The sequence below is a fragment of the Seriola dumerili genome, unplaced genomic scaffold (assembly GCF_002260705.1).
Source record: "Seriola dumerili isolate Sdu_G_001 unplaced genomic scaffold, Sdu_1.0 BDQW01000011.1, whole genome shotgun sequence".
Classification (NCBI taxonomy): domain Eukaryota; kingdom Metazoa; phylum Chordata; class Actinopteri; order Carangiformes; family Carangidae; genus Seriola; species Seriola dumerili.
The window spans coordinates 1,720,902-1,747,111 of record NW_019174266.1 but is presented as its reverse complement, the minus strand read 5'-3'; the positions used below and the strand labels follow the sequence as shown (position 1 = coordinate 1,747,111).

The 26,210-nt window shown below is 42.7% G+C and overlaps 1 protein-coding gene across 1 annotated transcript in view; it reads right to left on the bottom strand.

Annotated features, from left to right (window-relative positions):
• The window catches only part of mapk8ip1 (mitogen-activated protein kinase 8 interacting protein 1), a 29,884-nt gene extending 5,340 nt beyond the window's left edge, over nucleotides 1–24,544 (bottom strand). The window contains exons 1-6 of the mRNA XM_022746924.1: nucleotides 24,519–24,544; nucleotides 24,312–24,423; nucleotides 13,079–13,336; nucleotides 6,432–6,513; nucleotides 3,550–4,686; nucleotides 819–894 (exon numbers count right to left, since the gene is read on the bottom strand). Of these exons, the coding sequence (XP_022602645.1) occupies nucleotides 819–894; nucleotides 3,550–4,686; nucleotides 6,432–6,513; nucleotides 13,079–13,336; nucleotides 24,312–24,423; nucleotides 24,519–24,544 (1,691 nt within the window). The remainder of the gene's footprint in view (nucleotides 1–818; nucleotides 895–3,549; nucleotides 4,687–6,431; nucleotides 6,514–13,078; nucleotides 13,337–24,311; nucleotides 24,424–24,518) is intronic.
• Nucleotides 24,545–26,210: the final 1,666 nt, after the last annotated feature.

Below are 26,210 nucleotides of genomic sequence, written 5' to 3'. Positions count from 1 at the left end.
GGGACACATTTCCACATTAGTGGTCGGGGCTGATCAGACATGGAAATGGGTTTCCGGAAACCTGGAAAACCGATTCTTAAATTCCTACTGATTTATCACTAATAACACACTGAAATAAAACTTTTCTCAACCACATTTCCCCATTAAATGTCTGTAAAGCAGAGCCAGTATCTCTGGTAGATTGGAAGATAAAAAACCAGCGCTATGTGTAAAACCATAATCTGAAAGCTGCTACATGTGCATACAAGAGAAAAGGAAAGAGAAAGAACTTGTGGTGGTTTTGAGCGGGAAAAACAAACAGTTGCTTGTGTTAAGTGTTGAAACTCCTTTAAGGCAGTAGCCAAAGGGAAAAGGTTGGTTTAATGGTGGTTGAATTCAATTCTGAGAAACGAGAACGAGTATTCAGGCCAGAAGCAAATTATCTGAACTACATATCTGGAATTTAAGTGGCATTTCGGTTTGGTAGTTCATAGTCTAAGTAGCCATGTTTAGACAATATGGCTGAACTGTTTGTTTGTTTACAACCTGTCTGATGAAACATATAAAAGCCTGAAGAAGAATCACAGGATCTACAATCTTGTTGACTTTGTTTAAAAGCAAGAATATAAGATGATTGAGCAACATGCTATTTGCCAAAATGCTTGTCGCTATTGTTGAGCAAAAATATAATCACATTCAATAATAATGATGGCTGATGATATCACACGTGTTTTAAGTCATGGTGCAATATATACTCTGCGTGTAGGGATGATGATGATGATGATGATGATGTGAGTGTTAGTGTTGGTGAGGATGATGATGGTGTAGTTCTTCCTCACCTGTAGACGGCTCTGTGGCTCTGGTCCTTCTCTTCCCCGTTAATGACACATGAGAATAAGCCAAAGGACTCTGCGCCTTGACGACATGAGAGAAAATGAAATAAGTGTGAGCCTCTGCAACAGGCTGGCAAAAAGAATAATCACATCAATGCAAAACTGAAACCATAGTCCGTCATTGACGAATAGAAAACCCAATTAGGGCACATGGTGTTTATTTTAAAGCGCACATTAGGACCTGTGAATCACGCTTTAAGTAGGCGTGAAACAGATGAGCATTGTGTATTTCTGCCCACATTCCCCCTGAGACATCGGTTATCCCCTCCTGCACTACTCAGATAAACTGCACTGCTGTTTCTAATGAGCCTGTAAAACATGGCGGGCGTCCAGGAGGCCAGCAGGACCGTTAGAGGGAAATGACCGCACGCATACATTCTCTCGTTCTCAGCCTCCTTCACGTGGTTCCTCCCTTCTGCCCATCACTGCTCGTCGCTTTACGCACACATGCGCGCCGAGGTCGTGGGTCAGTGTGTGACTTGTTGATGCTTTTCCTATTGTTTTCCCCTTAAAGGCGACTTTTCTTTTCCACTGGGAGAGCGGCAAAACCAGAAGCTGGAAACTGACAGAAGCTCTTGCTGTGAGCTCATGGACACCAGCGACGGGTCAGGCAAAGTCTCCAGTTGCTCTCTTATTATGCTGACTCACTGATTTTTCCTCTAACACACAATTTAGTCCAAACTCTTCACATCTCTCAAAGATTATCAGACGGATTTTAGTGAAATCCACTGAGAGGATTCATAGATGAACATTTTCCATTTTTGTGCACTTAACATTTTTAGCCCCGTACTTGCAAAGCTCTCAGACTGAATTAGATATTTCTGCCGATTCCCCGACAATCATCTAGACAGAGGACACATATTTGCGATGATAACTTTCCAGAATTTAAAAATGTTGTCTCTTTGTAGTGTTTAGGCCTCACTATCTCCGGACTTCTTGGATTGTATTTCATGTTCTTACCTACACAGCTTCTTTCTCTAAAGAAGACAGTCAACAAAACCGTCCAAAAAAAAACAAGGTCTGAAAACCTTCAGGATTATAACTTGAAGCCACCAAAATACAAATGATGGAGTCGAAACATTTAGCAGATTCGCCTGAATAACAACGGTGAAAAATATAATTCATACAGCCTGTGTCATTGCTTCTTTTTCTCCCCTCAGTACTTCCAAACGCCCTCTCTAGTTCTACCATTGTTTTAATGCCTTGAAAGAGGCTCAAGACCTGTCTGTGGATGTGATTGGTTGGGACAGCAGAGGAGAAGAAAGGGACTGGAGGCAAATCCATGAAAGTGCAAACTGTTTTTTTTGGCTCAGTGTCCCTCCACCCAGCAGGCCATTTAAATGTCCAGCTGGGTTTCTGCCCTGAACGTGCTGCTGTCGGTTCCCTGATAACAAATTTGAACAAAGCAGCAAAAGACTGCAGCTTCCATTTAAAAGACTTACAAGCCGAGCCGGGTGACACGGCCTAAATTAGCACAACTAACACGTAAATCACACGGTGAAACAAACTAATGTTCATCTTTGCACCTCTGGTAATGATAAACAGAAACATTTCAAATAACAGTACATTATTGCTCAGTTCCACCTGGGGAACGTTCAGCCATAATCAAACCTTTACATTAAATCTGACTCACTGCTGTTGACCTATAGGAGGTCACAATGTCCAGAGTTGAACCAGTCATGTGGATAATGATCTGTGCTGCACGAGAGTGTTCCAGCTCCTGAATATCTCTGTGGCTTTATCAGCCACATCACTTTAAGCCTTTTCCACCGCGCTGCCAATTCGGCTAGACAGCATTCACCGCTGCGTTACTGTATGTTTAAAAGGGAATTACAAGGGCCAACAGCTTGCAGTGCTGATGTGCTCGCCGGCTGTTTTGGAATCTAAAGTTTTGGATTCATATATTATTCTTAAAAAATGAAATAAGAAGTTTCAGACACAGAGCAGGGTGGGAGGGTGAAATGAGAGATCGCTCTGTCTAGCAAACGGCCAAAAGGGAAGCACAATGAGGCCACTGCATATACAAAACAGAGTGAGTGTATTCGTTTGCATGTCTTTGCGTGCAGTACGTCCTTGTAGTTGCACAACAACAAAAAAACAAACCCAAACGCTTCCCATTCTCACTTCATCACTTACACGATTCATTGTTCTCTTGACTCTGCCAACATTTGGATTCATGTTTTTCTCTCTCTCCTTCTTTCTGTATCTTTTATTTTTTTTAGTTTTATAATTATGGGTAAAAAAACAAAAATGATCAAATGGCATAAATCATAAATATATTAATATTTGTTCCCTTATCTGAATTCTCCCTGACAAAAGAAAAGGTATCTATACGTGGGTGATATCTCTGACAGATATGGCTATTTAATACAAATATTTGTTCGTTATTGTTACTCTGTCACATCTGGGTAAACACATGACAGATTAGATATGAATTATTATATTTAATGCTTTTTAATGGTTTCACTTAAATAAAAGAAAAACCCTATGATCCCAGTAGAAGTCAACACATGATGATAGTAATTCATCACCCTGAACGTGTAACATGTGACAGTTTGGACTTTGGGAACATCCCATTTAAGTCTACCCTTCTTGTTGGATGGGTACAGGGAACACTGCCTGTCAGAAGAGGGAACTCTGCTGAGGGAAACTCTGCGTTACCATGACAGTGACTTACTGGAGGAGCGCGAGCGTCCGTTCATGAAGACGTTGAGGAACTTCTTGGAGAAGTGCAGGTCTGCCTCCGGAGTGGAGTCCTCGGACAGACAAGCCGTGGCCTCTCTCCTCACTCCTCCTATCTGAGCTCCGTCCTCATCCTCCTCATCTTCCTCCTCATACTCCTCCCCGATGGCCGACTCATAGGGAGAGGAGACGCAGTTGTCGTAGACCGTGGCCGAGTCGCTGTCGTCGCTGTAGCCTTGGTAACACTGCCGGAGACTGACCAGTTCCAGCTGAGAGTGCTCATCCACCACCAGCGTGTATTTGACTGAGTCATATGAAAGGCCGCTGGCCTCCGAGCTCATGGAAGTCCTTAGCGGGGCCGCTCTGATGCCGCCGCCGTCGCCCTTTCCTCCCCCCTTCCTCATCCTTCCATCCATTATTATCCTGTCCACATCCTCATCCTCTCCACAGTAGCTTTCATCCGTGGCGTCCACGTACTCCACCGATGACCCAGCTCGCAGCATAACCCCGGCCCCCGTTCCTGCCCCCTTCAGGCTGAGGTCCAGTGCGAGGGAGGATCGAGCGGAGACGGCCATGCTGGGCGGTGTGATGAGGGACTCTACGCAGGAAGCATATGATGGAGGGGGGATGTAGACCTCGTCCTCCTCATAGATGGAGGGGTTTGTCCGATCTGGGAGGGGCTGGTAAGGAGGCGGGCCCTCAGTGTCAGAGCTGATGGACATGCGGCCCTGCTCAGTCTGCTGTGAGAGAAAAGGCCGCTCCTGCACGTTGGAGGGTTCTAGGGCGTCAGCGGAGCGCTGCACAGGAGTCAGGTAGATCTCCTCCGTGGGCTCTAGACGAACGTCCGTGTGGTAGCGGATCCTCTCCCGGTGGTGCCCACCTCCATCTGCCTTCCCCGCCGGATATAGAGGAGCTGGTGTGTAGTTCTGAGGTGGAGGGGGTGCCGGTGGCTTCTCCTGAAGCTTGGAGCGCGTCACAGCTGCTGTGGACGAGCTGTGCGAGTGTCCAGAGGTGTGGCCGTGTCTGCAGGGGGCGTCGGTGGAGGTCCCGCGGTCTTTGGTCTGTGCTCCCCCACCCTGCACCTTGTCCTCGTCGCTCAGGCAGCTGTGCTCACGTGGAGGGGTGAGCTCTCCTGGAGGAAGAGAAGACGCGAACAACAACATGCACACAGCCGCACAAAAGCACAAGCAAACGCACAAGCACGCACAAAGGCCAGACAAACACACAGAGTAAACATACATGATGCAGAAACGCAAACATGACCAAAAAGCAAACGCACAGACGGACGTGAAGGCAGACATGGCAGCGAATGCACAGACAGATAAAGTAATGCACAAACAAGAGAAGAGAGAAAAGTAGAAATGGTTAGGTAACGGATGTCGGGATTATGCAGCTAAATCCCCATTACTCATCAAATTCAGTGCAGCCAAGGGAAGGTGATTGATGTGTTATGTCATAATCCATCGCCAGGAAAATCCAGGCATGATATTGTCACAGTGGATGATGATGCAGCGTTGACGTCTGAAGCTGCAGGACGGCAAACGTCAGGTGAGTCCTGAATGTTTGTTCACACTTCAGCATTTAAGGAGCCGAGCAGGAACACAGACTGCATTTTTGTGAAATTGTCACTTAGCGTTGCAGCATCACAGATTACGATTGACGTAAATCTGTTTCACAACAATCATCATATTAAAAAAAATAAAATAAAATCCTCGTGGGCTCATCTGGATCTGCTTTTCAACTTTCAACAGAATGTAGTAGATCGCTCCTTAAAGCAACTTCTCCCTGACTTAAAATGAGTCTCAAGTGTTTGTGAGGCCATATGATGTCATCTGCTAGTTTGCATATGAATGGCACCAGTTGTGTTCATGAACAAATCTGCAGGTTCTTCTAAACGGGACCAAAGTCCAAATAAGGAGCCCCCCCCCTCTATAAATGTTCTGTAGGTATCTATACTGGATTATAAAATGTCCACGTTGTAGAATGGAAACGTCATTAACCTGGACCAGGATAAATACACTGCGGTTTGAAGCAATCTGTGAATGTTGAATAATAATTATACGACCTCGTGAGGATGGATATAATGAGATTACCTTAATGATGCTCTGTTAAGGTTTGTTCACAAGGATCTTTATGTTGTGTTTAACCATTGAATTAAAATCCAAAATGAATTCTAATCATACGTTTTGTTGCCAAAGGGGGGGAAACCTCACAACACAGTAAAAGAAAAAAACATAAAAAAAACACCTAGTTTTGGTTTAGCATTTGGCTTGATGTCAGTCTGTGTGGTGTGAATACAAGGCCAGCAATGAGGTAACTGCCTGGGATTAATGTGTGAATGCTTCCATTCTGCATCCAAGCACAAAAGGCAAGTTCATTCATCCTAATGTTTGGAGGTTTTTTTCCAAGCTGTCTTTTAAAATGATTGAGATAATAATTAATATGTGACTTATTCCAACAGTGGGGGGTTGTTGGCAGTGACTTTGGTTAGTCACTTCACATTGTGCTGTGAAAAGAGCTGTAGCAACGAGCTACGACAGCTCCTGGCTAGCTAAGCCCTGAGCCGGCTAACACACACACACACATACACACACAGAGTATATACTACTGCCTCAACTAGTTAGACTTAGTCCAGCATTGCTAATCCAAGCCTTAACACTGTCTCCTGAGGATCAGAGAGGAACACGACCTGCCAGACTCAATGCAAATCACACACACGTTCAGCTGCTGCTGTTTGTGGCACCGAGGATGAATAATGTCGGCAACAACATTGATCGTCTGCACATCGCAGGTGTCACCATGAGACAAAAAGAAAGCAGATAATTCAACTGAAATATGAGCTTTGTTTTGTGATGGGAAAGAGAGAAAAAAGCTCACCTGTTTTAAGAGGCGAGGACGAACCTGAAACTTTCTCCTGCCAACTGTATTTCTTCCCAAAGGAGTTGTTGTTTAGTGTGTCCTGTGGAAATGCAGAAAAGAAGAAGAGAAGAAGAAGGAAGTGGTGAGAAAGAAAAACAGATGGAGTGAGCAGAGAGAAAAAGAGACGGGAAGAGAGAGAGAGGGAGGTTTGGTCACTGAGTTCTGGATCCTGACGCTCAATGTACACAAGTTTTTTGTCTCTCTCTCTCTCTCTCTCTCTCCCTCACACTCACACACACAGACACACACACTCACACACACAGACACACACACACAGACACACACACACACACACACACACACACACACACACACAAAGCTTTTATTCTGATGAATGAGCAGGGATTCTTTTGTCTGTGCTCCGTGATGTGCATTTAAAGGGAACCAGACCTTTTACCCAAGCTACTGGGAACACACACACACACACACACACACACACACACACACACACACACACACACACACACACACAGTGGGAGTCTCTTTAGGCTGTTTTGGGGGAGTTGTTAATAGATAGGACAGAGCCTTTTCTAGAAACCCTGAAACTCCTCAAATGCCCTTTTTACTTCTTTCAAATTTCTATTTAAAGGGTCAGTTCACCCAAACTACAGCTTTTAACTTCCCATTGTTGCTTGTTTCATTGGAAAAAAGTAAGTGCACTACAGAACAGGATCACTTCATCTCCCTCCTTATTTTCTTTAAAATGAAAACAGATAAGCAAGATGTTTCCCAGGTAAACACAGTGGCTGAGGAGCAGAACTAATGAAAGGGTTGGAATCACTGAATCACTGTATTTAAAGAGCAACTTAGCACCAGTTGACCTTCACTGGTTTAACTTTGCACCCTGTGGCTGTGATGTAGCACTACAGGTTGTGGTCAGTGCACGGTGACGTCTCTGTGGAGCGCGGTCACAGGTGCAACCGAGAGGCACGTCTGACCACGCCCAACCACGCCCGACCACGCCCGACCACGCCCGACCACGCCCAGGCGGAGGTGCAGCAGACTCTCAGCCAGAGAGGACAGTGACCCTCTCGTGATTAAAGTAACTGACTGTAGATTTTTATTCCAGCAGTGAGGAGAAACTGTATTTGAAATATTCTCGTGTGAGTGATTTACAACCGTCACCTGCACGGAGCCGCTGAACGGTAAAAAAGATCAAAACAACAATCGTCTCCCACAAAACGCACATTAAACTGCTCATTTTAGCTGCTTCGAGTTGACGAAACTTTCTCTCGTCCCAAACTTAAGAGAAGCCTTTAGAAGTGATTTCTTTAATGTGATGAGGGTGTGTGAAGAGAAGCAGAGACGGACTGGGCCTGGGTTTCATATATGATACGATATATGACTTTCAGTAACACAAAGTCAAAACCTTTTCCATGACTTTAAGAATTATAGACTCTATTTAATGCGGATATGATCAGCATTTTTAAATAATCTATCAAGTGACAATGTGAAACTACAATGCAACAATGTAAGTGATGAGCTACAGAGATTTATGGCCTGAAGCTGCAGCTTTACGGTGAGTTTCAGCTCATCGTTCAGCTGTTGGTAAAGACCAAACGCAGCTAAAAGAGAGTGAAGATTGGACACAACTCAACACAAATGAATGAGTAATACATCACTGCTGGCTGTGCCAATAAGCAATGATTTTCCATAATATGTCAATATTGTGTTCAAATCTTTAATTTCTAAAGCAAACAAGGTTACAAATCTAACCAACATCTGATGCCAGCCTTTCCGTATCTGGCTCGGTCGGCACCAGAAGAGTGTTGAGGTTTGATTTCCAGCCCCGGATAAGAGACGGAGAGACACAGAGATGGTAAATGTGAAGATTTTAACAGATGGAAACAGAACTGGAAACTCCTGTGACGACGACGACGACGACGACGTGTCATCCAAAATTAGATCAAGTCTTCCTCCTCTGTCCACCCACTGCATGACTCACTCCCCATCTATGGGCAGCCTACCAGGCGGAGACAGAGCTGTTGCCGTGGCAACGAGTGAATCAGCAGGTGGGAGACAGCAGCATCACTCCGAAGAGCAAAGGTTTGTTTTACAAAAAGATCACGGCCCAGGGCAGGGACTCAGACAGAGCACGAGTGTGTGTTTGTATTAATGACTAAGATTTATATGGAAGGGACTCTGACAACATGACCTTGTCAACTAGACATCTGAGTTTGGCTGCAGGCAACACACACCCACAAACACATACACACACACACAAAACACTACATGACAGTACACATACTTACATAACAGAAAAATTTACAACAGCAAACTTTTTATATCACAATGAAGCTTGTTGCAGACTATTAAAACTGATTTCAGTTTGTCGTTTCTCATAATTTAAATCTAATCCAGAGATTTTGGATATCTTCCTTTTCATGGATTATGTCCAACAGTCTATTACAAATTGTTAAATTCATAATTTTGTCCATCATCTCTACCACTAACAACTAACCCAGTAAGTGCTGACATCTGCAAACACGGTGACATTGGTACAAAACAGACACGCAAGCAACCAGACGATCAGACAGATCGAAGCCGACAGTTTGGCGGCTTGTTCACAGTTGAACCAGGAAGTAAACTGTGCTGGATGTTTGCAGCAAATAGTTTAGGTAATAACTGATTGTTTACAACAAAAATAAGATAAACTTGGAATAAGCCTGAATCGTTGTGGGGAGCGTTTGCCAGGAGTCTCAGGCTTCAGTGGAGCATGCCACAGCCAGATGTGAGATTAGAGTCTGACTCGGATTAAGACGGTGTGTGTGTCTGTCTGTCTGTCTGTCGAATTGTTGTACTCAAGCTTCTACAGATGAAACAATCTGTGAAATAAAACCTTCCCCCATTTCTGCAGCCAAAATTACAGCACAGTGTTCGGTGATTTCCTCAGACGATGTCGTGGTTATGAAATCAGGATTTTAGCAGCAGCAGCAGCAGCAGCAGCAGCTTGGAAGGGACCGATGGTTAACATGGAGTCTTAATGGGCTGCATTTCAGTCACTATTTCAACAGAACACAACAAAATATACACAAAATGTTATGAATATGCTAATTAGCCTAAAACATCATCTAACGACATTTTGCCAACTTTTCCAGCAGGGTTTACTTTCTGTTGAAAGTAGTTGTTCGCAGCGGTTCCACAGCAGTTTCCAACTACGTCGTCAGTTTCCCACATTGAACATACACAATAGATTTTCACCTAATCTCATGGTTTCTGGCTGGATACTAACCAGTTATTTACGCCTTAAAAAAAGCTTGTATTTATTTTTGTGAAAATGGGTACTAGTCTTCCCCCTACCTGAGAGAAACAATGCACAAAATATTAATGTTGGATAGGATCTAAAAAATACTGCTTTTCAAAAGAAGCCTCTCTCCTCTCACCCTGATCAGCACTCAGAGCTGCTCTTGTTCAGCCACAGAAGTCTGTCACTTGCTGCCAAATGGTGCAGAGCTAACTGTATATTTTGCATTTTTACCGATCCACTGACCTGGAAACAGTCGCCCAGCGTGCCGTCTCTCTCTCTCCCTCTTCTTACAGTAGTCAGTCTGAGGAAAAACTGCCTGGAGATCATCAGCACTCATCTATCTCAGCTCATTCGGGTTTCGCCTGCGCCGCCTGGCTAAACCTCAGTTTTCACCGTCAGCTCTGCTGGAGCTGGAGTAGTGTCTCAATCAAGCACTTTACCTTTGTTATAAACCTACTTTGGTGATATGTTATGCATTTCAGGATCTTTAGGGTAAACCATAAGGTCTTATGTGTCTGCATATTTTAGACATGGACCAGTGGCTTTCTGCACACACTAGAGGCTGAAAGAAAAGAAAAAAAAAATCACTTCCTTCGCTGATGTGAGAAACCCAAGGCAGAAGGGTAAACAGACCAGAATGCAATGCAGCCACAGCTTGTATTGTGCAGATCTGTCGTTAGCTGTGTATTTAGTACAAAGGCACGACATGCCTTCCCACTCATGTTTTCTTGAGTTTACAAACCTACTATGCTGGAAGCCACTCAACCAATTGAGAGAAAACAGGTTCAGAAAAGAGCAAACTACAACACTGTATTTCCTGGAATGTGCCAACATTTCTTTTTGTTTTATTTATTTGATTTGATTAAAATACTCTATAACTCTGCAGCGTGGATAGCTGACACTTTTCTTTACTCTTAGCCCATTCAGATTCCTGAAGTTCAGCCGTCTTTAGCTTTTTTTCCAGCGAGTGAAACAGTTAAAGCTAATGATTTATACACGGTCATAGCAAACAGCTACATTCTCACTTTAAACAGACAGATTCATACAGAGAACATTAAATTATCAACCGTAAATATGATTAACATCAGGAGCAGTAAAGACCGCAGGATCAGCTGCCGAAGGATGTTTGTGTTAATGAGATGTCGTCTCTGTCGCGTCATGTCTTCATGGTTCATGCAGAGGCCACTTTCAGGAAAACTTCACCCACTTTACATTGAAATATCTTTAAAATCAGGTTTTTGTTTTTTCTTTTCTAGCTGCTGGATGAAGAGAGCGAACAGGGTCCCAGGAGACGTGCAGACTTCCCAAGAAGAAAAGTGTTTCAAAGCAATTATTTCCTTTATGCTTTTTAGTTCTGACAGCTCTCTCTCTCTCACACACACACACACACACACACACACACACACACACACACACACACACACACACACACACACACACTTACTCACATACACACACACACACGCCCACGCACAAGAACAAAGGCACAGCAGCAAGTACAGTAGGCTTGTTTCCACCTCATGGAAACTGGGCAAAGAACAAAGCGCAGACAAATATAGCGCCGCTTGGTTGATCATGTTGACAGTCTATACTGTGGGGGAGTGTGTGTGTGATTGTGTGTGTGTGTGTGTGTGTGATTGTGTGTGTGTGTGTGTGTGTGTGTGTGTGTTAAAGTCATGGGCAAACTCACTAACATGCACATTACTGTACACATTGCATAACAAGAGTGTCACCATACAGGCATTTAAATGCACAAATCCAAATCCAAAAATCATTTAATTTGTTTCTTTGAATCATTTTATTCATGGCGCATGAATCCCTCTGCAGGTCTACAGAGCTTTCAGCTCATTGTTTTGGTTTCACGCAGATTTACTGAACGGTTTACTCTCACCTCTCTCGTCAGCTTGGCTTTCAGCAGCTGTTTTGACTGAAACAAGTCGTGATAAACCCACTGAACCTGAACCAACCCTGCCCACAACCACATGGCAAGACAAAGTTAGCAACAAGCAATCTAGCAGCTAGTTAACGGAGCCCTGGCTCGGGCTGAGAGCGAACATTGATCTTGCCAGTGGACACGCAACTTCAAAGGAATGCTAATGTGTCTGCTGGATATGTAGGTCGTGTGTGTGTTTGCTGACATATTAGCGATGGCAACTACCAGCTGACCCAAGAGGCAAAGCCCTTTAGGGGCTGAAGTAACTATGACAACAGAAAAGGAGGAAGTCATGTGACCTTCTCATAGAGCAACACAGTCTGTGTAAGGAGGAGGTGTGTGTGGATTGGCCTTCAACATGTGAGATCGCTGTTTGTTTCCCGTTGCCTATAGTGAACTCAAGTATGACCACAATTATTCCCTAACCTGAAACTTATTGTCTTCATTTTAAAGCTAATAAGGTCATTTTTTCACAACCTTAACAACCACAGTGTTGTCACATCATTAAACACATTTATTTTCCAACAGTGATTTGCGATTGCTTTGGAAGTCACAGACGAATGATGTGACGCGGCTGTCAGGGGCGTCAGATCCGAGACAGTTTTATGTGTCGCTTTAGAGGGCAGTTACAAAAGATTAATCTTGTTGTTTAATTTGGAGGATTTGCTGGCAGTTGTCTGTGTTTAATACACACACACACACACACACACACGCACACACACACACACACACACACCAGTAGTGTGTCCATTTAATGAAGGAGAACATGGAGCATAGCTCTGCTGTATGAACATGAGATCAACAGACACTGACCATCACATACCTTCACCGTCACACACAGCCTCACCCAAACACACGTACTCATGTCTGTATGTCTGTACTTGTGAGGACCCTCGTTGAGACTGGACCTTCTGTTGCTCTTAATCTCAACCTAAACCCCATTCTGCCGTGAAGCTTAAAAATAGTTCCTCAAACAGCCCCTTTGAAGACAACCTGTCCTCCATCTTGAGCTGACACTGGTCCTCACAAAGCTTGAAGTACAAGAAGACACACACAGACACACACACACACACACAGACACACACACACACACACACACACACACACAGTCACGAGCTCCAGCAGCATTCAAACACAAACAGAGACGGGCACCAAGGAAAAAAAAATCTCTGTGTCCAGACAATTGCGGCTATTGTTCCGTCCAATAAACAGATTCTGTCAGAGGCAGAATTGTAATGAATCTTGTGGTGATGTCACGCAGGTGGTCCATTCATATCTCCCTTTTTTTTTTAAAATGTGTATAATATTTGTGTGTGAGGAGGAACTCACACAGGCTCACTCACTGAAACATTTCCTCCACTCCCCCTGCTTTTTAATCAATATTCAGTGTGTGTGTGTGTGTGATAAGATTAATTTAGGCTTTACCTGTGTGCGCGGCACAATTGGGAAGAGGTTAAGGGTCGTGGGTCTCTTGGGCCGGTAGGTATCCATGGTAACAGGTGCTGCAGGGTCCTTGGTGGCTGGCGGGGGTGCGATGGCGGATGCCTTCAAGGACTCTTTGTCACCGCGGTAACTGTCAGCACCGTCTATAAGGTCCAAATGCAGCATCTCTGCCTGAAGCTGGCCGACGGCGCCCAGCTCCGCCCTCCCTGACATGCTATTGGTTCCCCGCCTCACATGGCCCTGCAGGGATTGGAGGAAACAAGCCGTCAGTCGAGGCAGCAAAGGAGAGAGAGAGAGAGAGAGAGAGGGAGAGCGAGAGAGTGTGTATGTGGATGGGATGAGGAGACTGAACCGGCCAATTAGAAGCTGCTCCGCGTTCAGACTGTAACACTCTCGCTGCCAACACTGAGCAGCTTAAAGCAGAGACAGAAACTCTTCCCAGCTTCAGCTCCTCCACATTGTACCTGTGGTGATGAGTGAATGAATGAACAGCCTTCACTCTCACAGCTCTTTGTCTCTTTTAATGAAGACTGCTGTTAACTCTCATTGCTTCCAAGTTGATAGAAGAAATATATCTGAGTTGTTATTTCTGTAACTTTACTCCATGCTTCTGGCCATCTGGCTGTTTTTTGAGCAATGTTAGCAATGTGGTACGAAGATGCACGGTCCCCAGAGGATGAACTCCCCTGCCCTCCTCGATGCCCTGACCTCTCTACTACTGCCACCATCAGGTTGATGTTTTTGGTTTTTAATGAAATATGTCGACGAGTATTTGATGTATTTCTGAGAAGTTATGCACAGACATTCATTGTCCCCAATGGATGAATGGTAATAACTCTGATCCTCTGACAGCCTGAGCTGTTTAGTGCTAATTAGCGAATGTTAGCATGCTAACCAGCTGAACTAAGTTGTCCTTGGTACTCTGTTGCTGTTCTCTTTACTCCGGCACAGAAAGATGATGTTTCTTTTTTCAATACTGCCGACCAGGCTCAACTGTTTTCCAGCTGGGGAAACAGCCATCAGTTAGTGCATCACCAGACGTATTTGAATTGCTGAAAATCAGAGATGTGAACGTCGTGAACCAGGCTAGTTTTTGCACCACCTGTTGTTCGATACTTCCCAGTTTGATCGTTTATTCTAACAAACACAACCAGCCTTGTTGACAGATGGGAAACCACTGAGGGATTCCCTGCAGCTTCTACAGGACACCAGTAGATTTATCAGGGACAAGGATAAGAGTGCAGAGGGAATTACAACATCACAATATCCCATACCCAAGAAAAATACACAGAAAATCAAAGATGATAATCTCACAATTCTGATGTAAGACATGTCAAAACTATAACCAAGTATTTCATAATTAAGCAAGGCAAAAGTCATTGTGATTCATTATTATAACCATAATACTTCGGATATAATTCTTAACTTCATAGATTAAATGTTGTTCAATTTTAGACTTGAAATGAACGGAGTGGCTTTGCAGCACCGGTCCTCTTCCTGCAAACAAACCAGAGCGGCTTTTTAATTTTGTGCTGAGCTTCACTTCGACTGTCTTTTACATTACTGCTGGAATCAAAGCAAATGACAAACATGAGCGTCATCTGAGAGACAGTAAGTCAGAGGGCACTGGGCCAGTACAGTCTGCTTTACTTACCATCACTATCCCTGCAGACACACACACACACACAAACACACACACACACACACACACACACACACACACAAGACATGGTAACTCCTCCTGTCAGCTGATGTAGCTGCTTTGACAGCAGAGTCACTGTTAAGCCTATTACTGTGTTGATCTCGCTCTTTGCTTCACATGTATAAACAAATACATAACTAACACACAAACGGCAGATTCATGTGAGTCTTAATCTGTTGCCCTAAAAAGAACTACAAAATCTAATAGAGGTAAAATTAAATAAAATTATAAATCAGGTAAGAGTCGCTTTGACCTAAAAAGCCTATAAACCTGATCTCACGTCTGGTTTTAGTGTCATGTGACACCTTAAGAGGCTTTCACCTTTGTTTGAAAGAGTTTGAAAAAAAAAAGAATAATTTTACCATTATGCTTAAAAATCAAGTGAAGCATAGACTGAACTAATTATTACACATAATTGTTATCAGATTATCTCCATGTGAATATGTTACTATATCCAGTCACGCAGGAAACTCTTTAACTCTTATCTTAAGGTTCATACGGTGAGACGACACGTGATAATGAATCATCACCCACTTCTACAAATCAGTCAGATCCTAACTGGGAGATTAATTAGCGAAGATATTGGGAAGAAACAAACAGCAGCCCTGAATCAGTGAGGATCAGGTATTGATCAAAGTAATGTGGATTTAAAAAAAAAGAATAAAAAGAAAACCAACCCAAAGACAGGAGAACAACGATGCAACAGTTGTGTTAACACCCAGTCGCCATGATAACCACATTCACCACAGTCTGGACTATATCAGGAGAGAAGATCACCGAGGAAAACAAAACTGCTTCGGCATTAACCACCATTTTACATTTCATTCCCTGAACAACATTCACATCCCGACTAATGATCATTTCAAAGCCAAAATCATGTGCCAGGTATTTAAACCGTAGTTACAATAGGCAGCATGTGTGTTTATTTCAACATGCAGAGTAGCAGTTTGGTGAACGACTGTATTATGAAGATCACCGTGCGCGTTTTCCCTTTGTAAATGGAGCAGAGCGGGTATTAACGTGTGTGTGTGCGCAGCTGCAGACAGAAAGCTAACTCACAGTGGGTGAATGGAATGGAGGTTAATCCAATTCCATCGGCTAAGTGTTGCCTTCAAGCACATTTGTATGCAGCAAGACACCGATCACAGATATCCAGATTTCTCATGAAAGGAAGAGGCTTGTGTGCATTTGAAAGAGGGTTGTTGTAATGATTCGCTAAAAAGCCAGATACCTTTGTGTTGAGACTCAAATGGGAAGTGTTTGTGTAGCTGCGTTTCTATTCAGGAACGGAGTCCTTGAAAGTCCAAATTTTTTCAGACTTAATACCAACACAAAACCTGTCCCCTTTTCAGAGGCTTCTCCAAATGCAGACCAGAAATGCTGCCTTGTTTGAATGATGCATGTTTAAGGTGCAGATGGTCGTCAGGCAACGGTACATACATCATATGATGTGCATCACTGAAAATGCCAGAGCAGGGTGTAAATAATGGAAGCTGTGAATGTTTGATTTGAATGAAAATGTCGAACATATGCAGATATAAGCAAAAGTCAATAACTGTCAGGCTGCAGAACGGACGTGTATCTGCTGTAGTTACTGCTGTTTGACACGTCTACTCACTCTTCAGACAAACCTAATGTTTATATTTGGTTTTTTTTGTTTAACTTAAATACCCTGGTTGTAAAGTCTTTGATCCATCCATTAATCCATCATGTATCCATCTGCCCATTCATCTGTCCATCCTGCTTATACTGTCCACCCGTCTATCAATCATCCATCAATAAGTACCCATACAGCTCATAAGTCTGGGGGCTGTCAGAAGATGCTCCTGTCACCCCTCCTCCTCCTCCTCCTCCTCCTCCTCCTCCTCCTGTATTTTCAGCTCAGCCACATCAGACCACTCTCCGTCTCTGTGCTTGTAATAACAAGACAACCATTCTCCCGCCATCATTTTCTCTCCTTTCTCTCCTTCCATTCAGCTTTTCACCTGCTCAAGCTCTGTGCTCACTAATGCAGCTATACGTAGTTTCTATTCTTCCTCTCATGATTTATGACCTTAAATTACAACTGGCCCCTTTAAGAGAGCCCTGGCCGTTGTTGCTAGGAGACAGGGAGCTCAGTGACGATGAGGAGGCTGAGAAAAGTGCTGTTGCCCTGAAGATGCTGTGATGCTCGGCTCGGGTCCAATCAGAGCAGCCAAAGCAGGGGAATCACACGGCCAACAGGTCAGACACAACAATACAAGTCCAAAGATATAAAACCAAGATCTGGTGTAGGTGTGATGCAAACGGGAATTTCAGATTCCTTTAACAGACTATGAAATATCTCAATCAAACACTAAAAAACTTTGTACACAACAAAATCCAGGAGAAAAAAACATTTACAAAAAAAATGACTATATAAAAATCACATCTGGAATGACTCTTAAAGAGCCAGATATTTTTCTCAGGAGTTGGTGGACGCCAAAGCAAAGCAAAAAGAGTACATCATGTGGACATATGTGATAATAAGATAATAATAAAAAGTGATAATATGTCAGTATTGTGTTTTCAACATGTTCCAAAGCCTCAAAGTAAATAAATAAATACATAGAATAAAAAAAAATCTATTATTACAGCTGCGAATGAATCCATGCAAAACACTTAAATAGTGGATACCGACATGCTGCTGATCAAACTGATTATTCCCAGTAAACAGGGCGCTGGTGTGCATGAATGGTGCATGACTATCAGCTCACTATCAGTAAACATGCTGTGTATGACAGTGAGTGACGCTCTAAACGGGGACCGGAGACAAACAGGGTTTCTCCTCTTTCTGTTTGTGTTGATGAAGCAGGTTCCTCTCTGCTGTTACCATGTGTGGATGAGATGACGTGAGCAGTATCCATGGGGGCAGTGCATATGTGTGTGTGTGTGTGTGTGTGTCTTATGCTCCAACACTGCATGTATTTTCAGCTCTGACACGTGCAGTAGGTGAGAGAAACACTGTTGCCATGGAAATAGACCTCTTTCTCCTCTTGTATGTGTTTTGCTGGACCCTCTCTCTGTCTCTCTCTCTCTCTCTGTATCTCGCTCCCTCTTCCTCTGTGCATTAATTAAATCTGTTTGTAGTTTAGCACTGTTACTAAAGTGTTTTAAATAAAAATCAATCATCTTTATTGACACAAAGGTTTTAAAACAATGTTAACAAAGCGTACATCAGAAATATCAATAATTTAAGTAACAAAAAAATAAAAATTAATAATATATAATAAACTGTAATGAAGCTCATATTTACTGACCATATTTTCTCTCCCTTATGATTCTCTTTCTCTGAGTTTCAGAATCAGAAAATAATATTTTCAAATATTTGTTTTGTTTTTGCGAAATAAATTACAAACTTTGTTTAATCTTAAATCCAAATTGAGATTCCACAGGACTAATTTATTTATGGTGACTTATAAATCACAGGACGACATACATACATACAGCCTCAGCCCCCCCCCCGCAGTCATGGCAACATCACAGGAAACCATTGGAGAATAAAGCAGGTGAGGTGTTTGATTTAAAAAAAAAAAGTTACTGTCTCCACATTAACCAAAATGATCACATCCAACATGTCCATCAAGTGTTTCAAAACCAGACATCTGAAATCTAACACTGATCTAACGTTTAATTTTCTCTCCCTCTAACACACTGTGACAACAGAGGGCAGTGTGGACAGAAGAACGAGCCTTGAATCTGTATAGCACATCTCTGAGTGTGTAGACACTGTATTGTGGTTGTGTCCATTTCAGCAGTCACTTAAATGTAATTGCCTGTTATATCTGACCTCATCCCGACACATGAGTTTTTTTTCAACAACCCACCCACAACAAATGTCTGCTAATCAAATCCATTTACTCCTGCGCGCACGCATGAAGCACTCTCCTCTCTCTCTCTCTCTCACACACACACACACACACACACACACTGGTTGTGATAATGCATGTTGTCATTTCATGTCTCGGAGGAACATCAAATCTTCTTTATGTCTCATTGTGGATTTGAGCTGCTCCACACAACATTAATCCTTCATGACTACAGCCATTCGCACACTAATTCAGATGGAAGTCAATTTTGTTTGTTTCTCTCTTTCTATTTTAGGCTTCTGTCCAAAAAAATGTTTTCACCAGAACCACGTTTCCAAACCCAGCAAGTGAAAGTATCTTTATCACATTCACGTTTGTGTTTCCGCCACATCTGAGGAGCCACAAACATTTAGGTAAATTAGAGAGCAGAATAAACGCAGCAGCTTTGTTTGAGATACTGGGATCTGTCAATAAGGTTTTTCAAGAAGTCAGTAACATTACAAAAATAAAAAGTCCTATTCCCAGTCCTGATATTGACGCTTCTAGCAACATGTGCTTGTTTACTTTGTGAATGAATCCTGCACATAAGCTGTCACATCAACGAAGGCGTTCAGCACTGCTAACGCTAACGCTAACGCTAACGCTCCTATAGGAAAGTACCAGTCTCAGAGCAGGAACTTTTTATGGGGCTGCAAACTTAATTTAGAAGCAGGTTAAGATTAAGTTAAAAAGGAGATTTAGTCAGCAATATTAAGTTCTGCAACTTGGCAGTTCCTGGGTGTTTGTGTAGTGCTCCCTTGAGAGCAGGGATTTTATTTTTCGGGGGGGCAGGAGCTATAAAAGTTCAGTCCGTCTGCACTCCTGTGGAGACAGATGTGTTGTCCATTTATAAATAATGTGGTTTTGGTTTGTGAGCCTGATCTCCTCATTGCTTGTCCTGCAGAATGTGGGGCAGGAACTAAACCTGAAAGCAGCTTCCTGTGGTTGAAATTTGGGGTAAACTTCTTAAAACATTTTCTTGGAAACTTTTTTTTTTTTTTTTTTTTTTTTTTAAGGGGGTCAGAGGTGAGAACAATTTAAATACTCATTATATTGTTGTAGTGTTTATATACTATATCTAAGATATAAGATTAGAGAGAACAGTATTTAAATCAATCTGAACATGTTAATGTGACTGGAGCCCAGTTTGACCTGTATTGGCATTTCCAAATGTATGTGTAACAGTTCTGACATGCTCTCTGACCCCACCTTTACAGGCAGGGGACATGGCCGCCGCTCCCCCCCGCGGGTCAGACACAGCCTGTCTAGGGTGTGAGATGCTCCTTCATGTGGACCATCCATTATTGAGTGAGAGAGGATGCATCCTGAAGCGGACAATGAGCTCACTGATGAGGTCACCACTCTGTGTGTACAGACAGTGAGGGCTCTGCATAAAGCGCTCACAGTTCATAACCCCTTTCTCTCCTGACGTCCCACAGCTGCAACACCTCCTCATGCATTTTTAAACAGGCCGGACCTCCGTCGAACACTGGGCACTTTTAAATAGAAAGCAGAGGGATGAAGCTGTGTCTCTGAGGTCTGTGATGACAGCTGATATATGACAGGGAGGAAGCAAGAACGTTTGTCCGACCCGGCTGATCCATTCACTGCTCCTCAGTGTCTATGTTTTTTATGAACATCTTGAATTTGCAAGACAAAGGAAAAATAAACTCAAAGAAACTCACAGAAACACAGAGCTAACATGTTGTTAGAGCTAACATGTTAGCATCCCACTGGAGTTGTGTTTGTATCCACCTGATGAATACAAGTCCTTTTAGCTGTGTGTTCTGAGAAAAACATCCAGCTCCTCAGCTGTACATGCTCCACTTTCTTCAGTAGCCAGTTGCTAACTGTTTATCTGCCATTTGGTGCTGAACCGAGAGCCAGCGGTGGGTTTATCATTGGGTTTATCGGAGCATATTTGCTCCTTTCAATTTAATGTGAATGAATGAAAATAGCGGCAATTAAAAATTAAACACTGTGATGTAATTTCTTGTGGCTTTTGACTTTGTGTTTTATTACAAGCTCCTCCATCTGGAGCGGATTAGACGCTCATGAAACAAACAGTCCTCCGGTCTCTGTGAGGGCTTTTCTGCTCTATATTGAGCAGCTTCAGAGAACAGAGCATGCATGCAGATTAAGCGCAACACCACAGGTAAGAAGATTTTTAGACTCTCCACGGATAGATGGTGTATGTTGTTACTGAGTAGCACAAATGAATATGGGAATTTTTCCTGTAATTACACATCAAAAAGAGCTCATCTGTGTTGTTTTTGTAGCTCCAGCATTCAGGCAATCACAGGAAACAGGTTCCCCAGACAAAAACAAGACAATCAAACTACTCACTATCCCTAATGACACTATAACAATAAGAAATAACTATAAAAAAGAAGGTAAGAAATAAAATCTAGAACTGTATTTCTAATTGAAAAATAATAGTATAACTAATAATAAATAATAACTTCTGCTTTCCCAGGCTGTCAGGAAATCACAAGTCCTTTATCTGACCATCGTCATCTTTCTAACCACACGCCTAAAGCCAGTGGGTTAATGGATAAAAATCACTGCATCATTTTATCCTCCAGACTGCTTTGCAACCCGGCACCTCTCTTATCACCACCGTGAAGATGTTCCCAGTTTCCATCATCCACCTGCTGACTCTACCTCATCACAGACAGGAGTCCGTCTTCTCTTCTGTCTTTATCCTCTCTTCACGAGTGGATGTGCTGTGTCGCCAAATCAGAGCCTAGAACCCACCTGATCACCGGATCAATTTCTAATGTTCAGTTAGATTTTATATGTGAAAACAGGACTTCAAATCAATATCTCGATTCTTTTCAAATTACATAATTAAATTTGGAGATTATTGGTCTCTCTGTCATTGTGTCTAAGTGATTAAACAAATTCCTGGTGTTACGTTTGGTCGCTGTCCATTTTGTATTAACCACCGTCTAATAGTCGTGACTGATAAGACGCAATCAGGAGGCGAGGCGGGAGTCTGTGTCATTGTTTCCAAAAGTTTCTGTTCCTGCTCGTGAGAGTGTGAGTGTGGACGCCAGACGTAAACGCAGAAAAAGTGATGCTTTATAAAAGTAAGATTAAGGTCGTAAAAGTCTGTTCTGATGTCGGTGAACTGCTCAGCCCTGGGTGAATATATAATGTTTAAAGGAAGAGATATGATCGGTCCTATCACCTCTGGTCTTCTGTTTTTATCAGAATCACTTAAAACCATGATCACAGTAATGAAAAATTCATCATACAAGTCATTAAAAGTCCAAATCTAATAGACAGTGTGAGACTGAATGTTAAAGTTTTCACTCGTGATCAGATCTAAGCTTCTGAAAGTCTTTTATCACGGAGCTTTTGGCTGAATATTAATTGGAACTGAAAAAAAAAGAATTTAAATTCCTTTTGCTTCTGCTGAGATCCTGGTGTCATGCTTCTTCATTACATTACTAACCAACACACACACACACACGCTCGTCTTTCACTGGTGATACTGCGTTTCTGTCTGGCATGAGGGACAATGCAGCTCATTTAACAGTCACCTACTTTTGTGAATCCTGTTTTCTGTTACTGCACAAATTTCTTTTTATGATACTTTGGTCCAAGTCTTGTTCATGGTAGCCATCTCTCTCTCTCTCTCTCTCTCTCTCTCTCTCTGTCTCTTTTTCGCTCTCCCTCTCTCTCTCTCTCTCTCTCTCTCTCTCTCTCTCTCTCTCTCTCTCTCTCTCTCTCTCGTTTTTGGCTCGGTCTTCTTTATCTGATGTGTCTGATTTGTTTGCCCGTCCAAGAGCCATTTTGGATTCTGATCTCTCTGAGGCCCCTACAAGAGGATGAGTCATCAGCATCTGCATCCCCACACACACACACACACACACACACACATCCAATAATCTGGGCCATAATTAGCTCCCTGGAAGAAGAAAAAGCAGAGAGAGAGAGAGAGAGAGAGAGAGAGAGAGAGAGAGAGAGAGAGGGCTTTTCAACCTAAAAATATTCCCACCACTCCTTAATATCGCAGTGATTTTCTCATGTCAGGTCACTGTCACCGAAACAATCAAATACAAAAAGTTACATCAGAAAAAAAAAAATCTCTCATCTTCCCCCAAAATTGAAACTGGAAAAAAAAGCCCCTCGACCCTCCTGTTGCCTTGGTTACGGTAGCGAAGCTGGATGGAGGAGGAGGTGATGATGGTAACGCTGCTGGAGAGATCTGACAGAATGATAAATTTACCTCTGCTTATTTTTCTCCCTTTGTACCTAATCATCACATCTCTCTCTCTCTCTCTCTCTCTCTCTCTCTCATTGCATTTCACGCTCGCTCCAGTTCTGATAATGTCCTACTAATTTCTATGCCAATAAAACTTGAGAAAACCAGGATGCTGGCGGGAACATGATGCTCAGGAAAACTTCAAAAAAAAAACTCTCCACTTTATCAAAGTTTCTGAGGCCTTGAACAAACGGTAAACAGCTCAGAGTGGATTATTTAGATACCCGGGATGAAGCGGGGCAATCACATGCAATCAGACTCAAGTCCTTTTACAGAGCGTCTGTCTGGCTTCTCTGCCTCTGGCCTCTTTCCTCTGCTGGCAGGAAGCTGAATGCAGCAGCTGTTCAGGACAAAATGCCACTGAGAGGAGAGTCCGACCCCCTCGCCTGAGCTCGGGTGTGGACGCAGTGACGCTGAATGATGGCGGCGGGTTCTGCATAAAGAATGGATATTATGTGTATGCTTTGTTGCTTTTATTCATTTATTCATTTTTTAAAAATCTCTAGCAAAAATAACTTTATCTAATAACTTTATCTACTTACGCTATTTTTTGGGGGTGGGGGGGGGCAAACTATTGTGTTTGTGTGGACACAAAATGTGAGTGAAAATTCACACACACACACAAACACACACACACACACACACACACACACACACACGCACACACACACGCACACACACACTCCTCCAATGGACAGAGCAAAGACGCTAAACCTTACAGCACCATAACCCGGGTTGTTCTGCGACTCTTGGGAGCGCTGTCATCTGCATTCGGTCAGTATCACCTTTGACCTTGTTTGTTATCGACCTTTCTAAGCGCCACCAATGAGATGACACCTCTCTCTGTGTGACGTAACCTGAAGACAAACCCATGAGACTCTGAGACTCTGGGGGTTTCTGCTCTAAACCTATCCAGCATGTAACTACGCACTGCCATCTAAAGGATGTGACCATGTCTGACATTACTGGTGATTTTAGTACCAAGAAGGTGTGAAGTAATATGAGCAATAGCCAAGATCACTCCAGTACCACTGATTATAAACTCTCAGTGTGAAAGTAGAGCACGCAGAGATTGTATCTGTGTGAAATCAACCTCTTACTGAACTCTCCTCTAGTTTGCCTCCCAGGTAATTTAAAAAAAAAGCTGCCAATGTAAAATGATTTTTCTTTGTTCTCTCGCAGCTGGGAAAGAAGCAGTGGGAGGTGAATCACCAAATCCACAGCAGAACAACTGTTGATTGAATGAACCTTCACAGATTCACATCAGGTCAAGAGTTAAATGAAAGTGCTTGAAAAGAGGAAGACTTGCTTTTAAGAACATAAACTTATTTCACGCGCTCTGGTGAGACGCAGCTCTCTGCGGAGGCAGCTTACCTTAATATCCGGCCCGTTACAGTTGAGACTCATCCCGCACTCGTCCGTGATCTCCGTAATCTCCGACAGGTCGTCATCTTCAAACTCATCCAGGCTGATGTCATGGGTCAACCTGGTTAAAGGGGAGGATTAGGTTTAGAAGAGGAAGTAAGGGGTGAAGAAAAAAAAAAAAAAAATCAGTGTTAATCCTCCAGCACTCATCCTCACCCACAGTACATCTCAAAATCTCTCATTGACCGAATTTATCTGTCTGACCGGGGGGGGGGGGGGACAACCGTGGAGCCAAAAAAAATCCAAGCCCAGTGAGATACATGAATGTGGGTCACGAGCTCTGGTCATAACTGATCATAACATAAAACTACTACTAAAAAAAAGTGTATTTGATCTTGTTCATAGGTGTAATTTAAAATAAGGACTGTATTTAGCCTTTAAAACAGGGGTCTCCACCCTTTTTTTACTACTTTTTTACTTTACATATCGTATGAAAGCACTCAAACTGATCTCAAAAAACAAATCAGATGAATGAGATCATTTAACAAGTCCTCTAATATCAATATCCCAAACATCTGAAACTCAACTCACGCAAAAATCGGAGTCGTGATTCAGTCGAACCTGAACACACAGACATGGTGACACCACTGTAAGTTAACGTCCATAAATCTGCTTAGAAATCAGAGAATAAAAGAAGCTCCTCTCACAGTGATCCAGTGATAGTTGTCGGTATATCCAATGGTACATAAAACAACAGGAACTTAAAATAGCTAATATGGTACACTTGATTTAGTTGTGTTGGTTAAAGTTTGTACAGACTATCTTCTCTGAGCTACTCTAAAACAGAGGATGAGCTACTTGTAGCTCACAAGCCACCTGTTGGAGACCTCCTACTTTATAAAATGACAATTCACAAAAAAAAAAAAATGATATCAAATTATTACTTTGCATCTGCGTAAGTGTTTGCATGATGAGAGGATTGGTACAATTTAGATGAAACTCTTATTTTGACGAGATTTTTGCTCCTCACTAATCCTCGATGAATAATGCTTTTTATTCTGGAAATACAATCACTGAAATTGTGTTATTTGTATAAGAAAGTAAAGATTCTCCACAAGTACAGGAGGAGAAGAAAAAAGCCACTGGCTGCACAGTCTCATCACAAGCAGGAACAAGTGTTACATCCCTCAGTGACTGTCAGCGTCTGGTGGGGGGAAGTTGAGACTGTCCACTTGGCTGCTGGTGAAGCATTAGCAGCATGGATAAAGCCAACACACCAACACTGAGGAGGAGACTGAATCACAGTGGGAGTGGAGTGGAAGGGGAAGGCGTCTTCACAGACGGCAGCTCAGTCCACGAGCTCACTGTAACTACAATCACAGCAGCCTGGAGAGCAGACTGAACTGATCCTAGTTTGATGACAGAAGCTAAAAGTCTCTCGGTTAATTTCCCAGAGATACAGAGAAAACACGGTTTAACATCTTCATCTCTGCTCTGTAACGGGAACAGAAACTGTCGCAAACAACAGCGTGACAGAAGTTATTCAATCTATAATTCAACAAGACAAAAAGCCTCATTAGCTCCGTGTAGAGGCCACAGTGTTCATTCATAAAACAAACCACTGAATGAATGAAACACACTGTTGATTTTGCTGCTTTTTGAGCTCTTAAAAAATGGGTTAGGGTTAAAAGAATAGGTCATGGGGCAAAAAGAGATTGTGAAACAGTGTCTTGTGGGTGAAGATTAAATTTTTCTAAACTTTAAATCTCATGAGTCATCAGAGTTCAGAAGGCTTTCAATTTATCAAGCGAGTCGATAAATGTGCCTTCAGTAAATTTCATGGCATGACTTTGGGGTTATTTAATTGTGTAGACGTAGAAATGTTGGAATGCTGTGTGCTGGATGGGC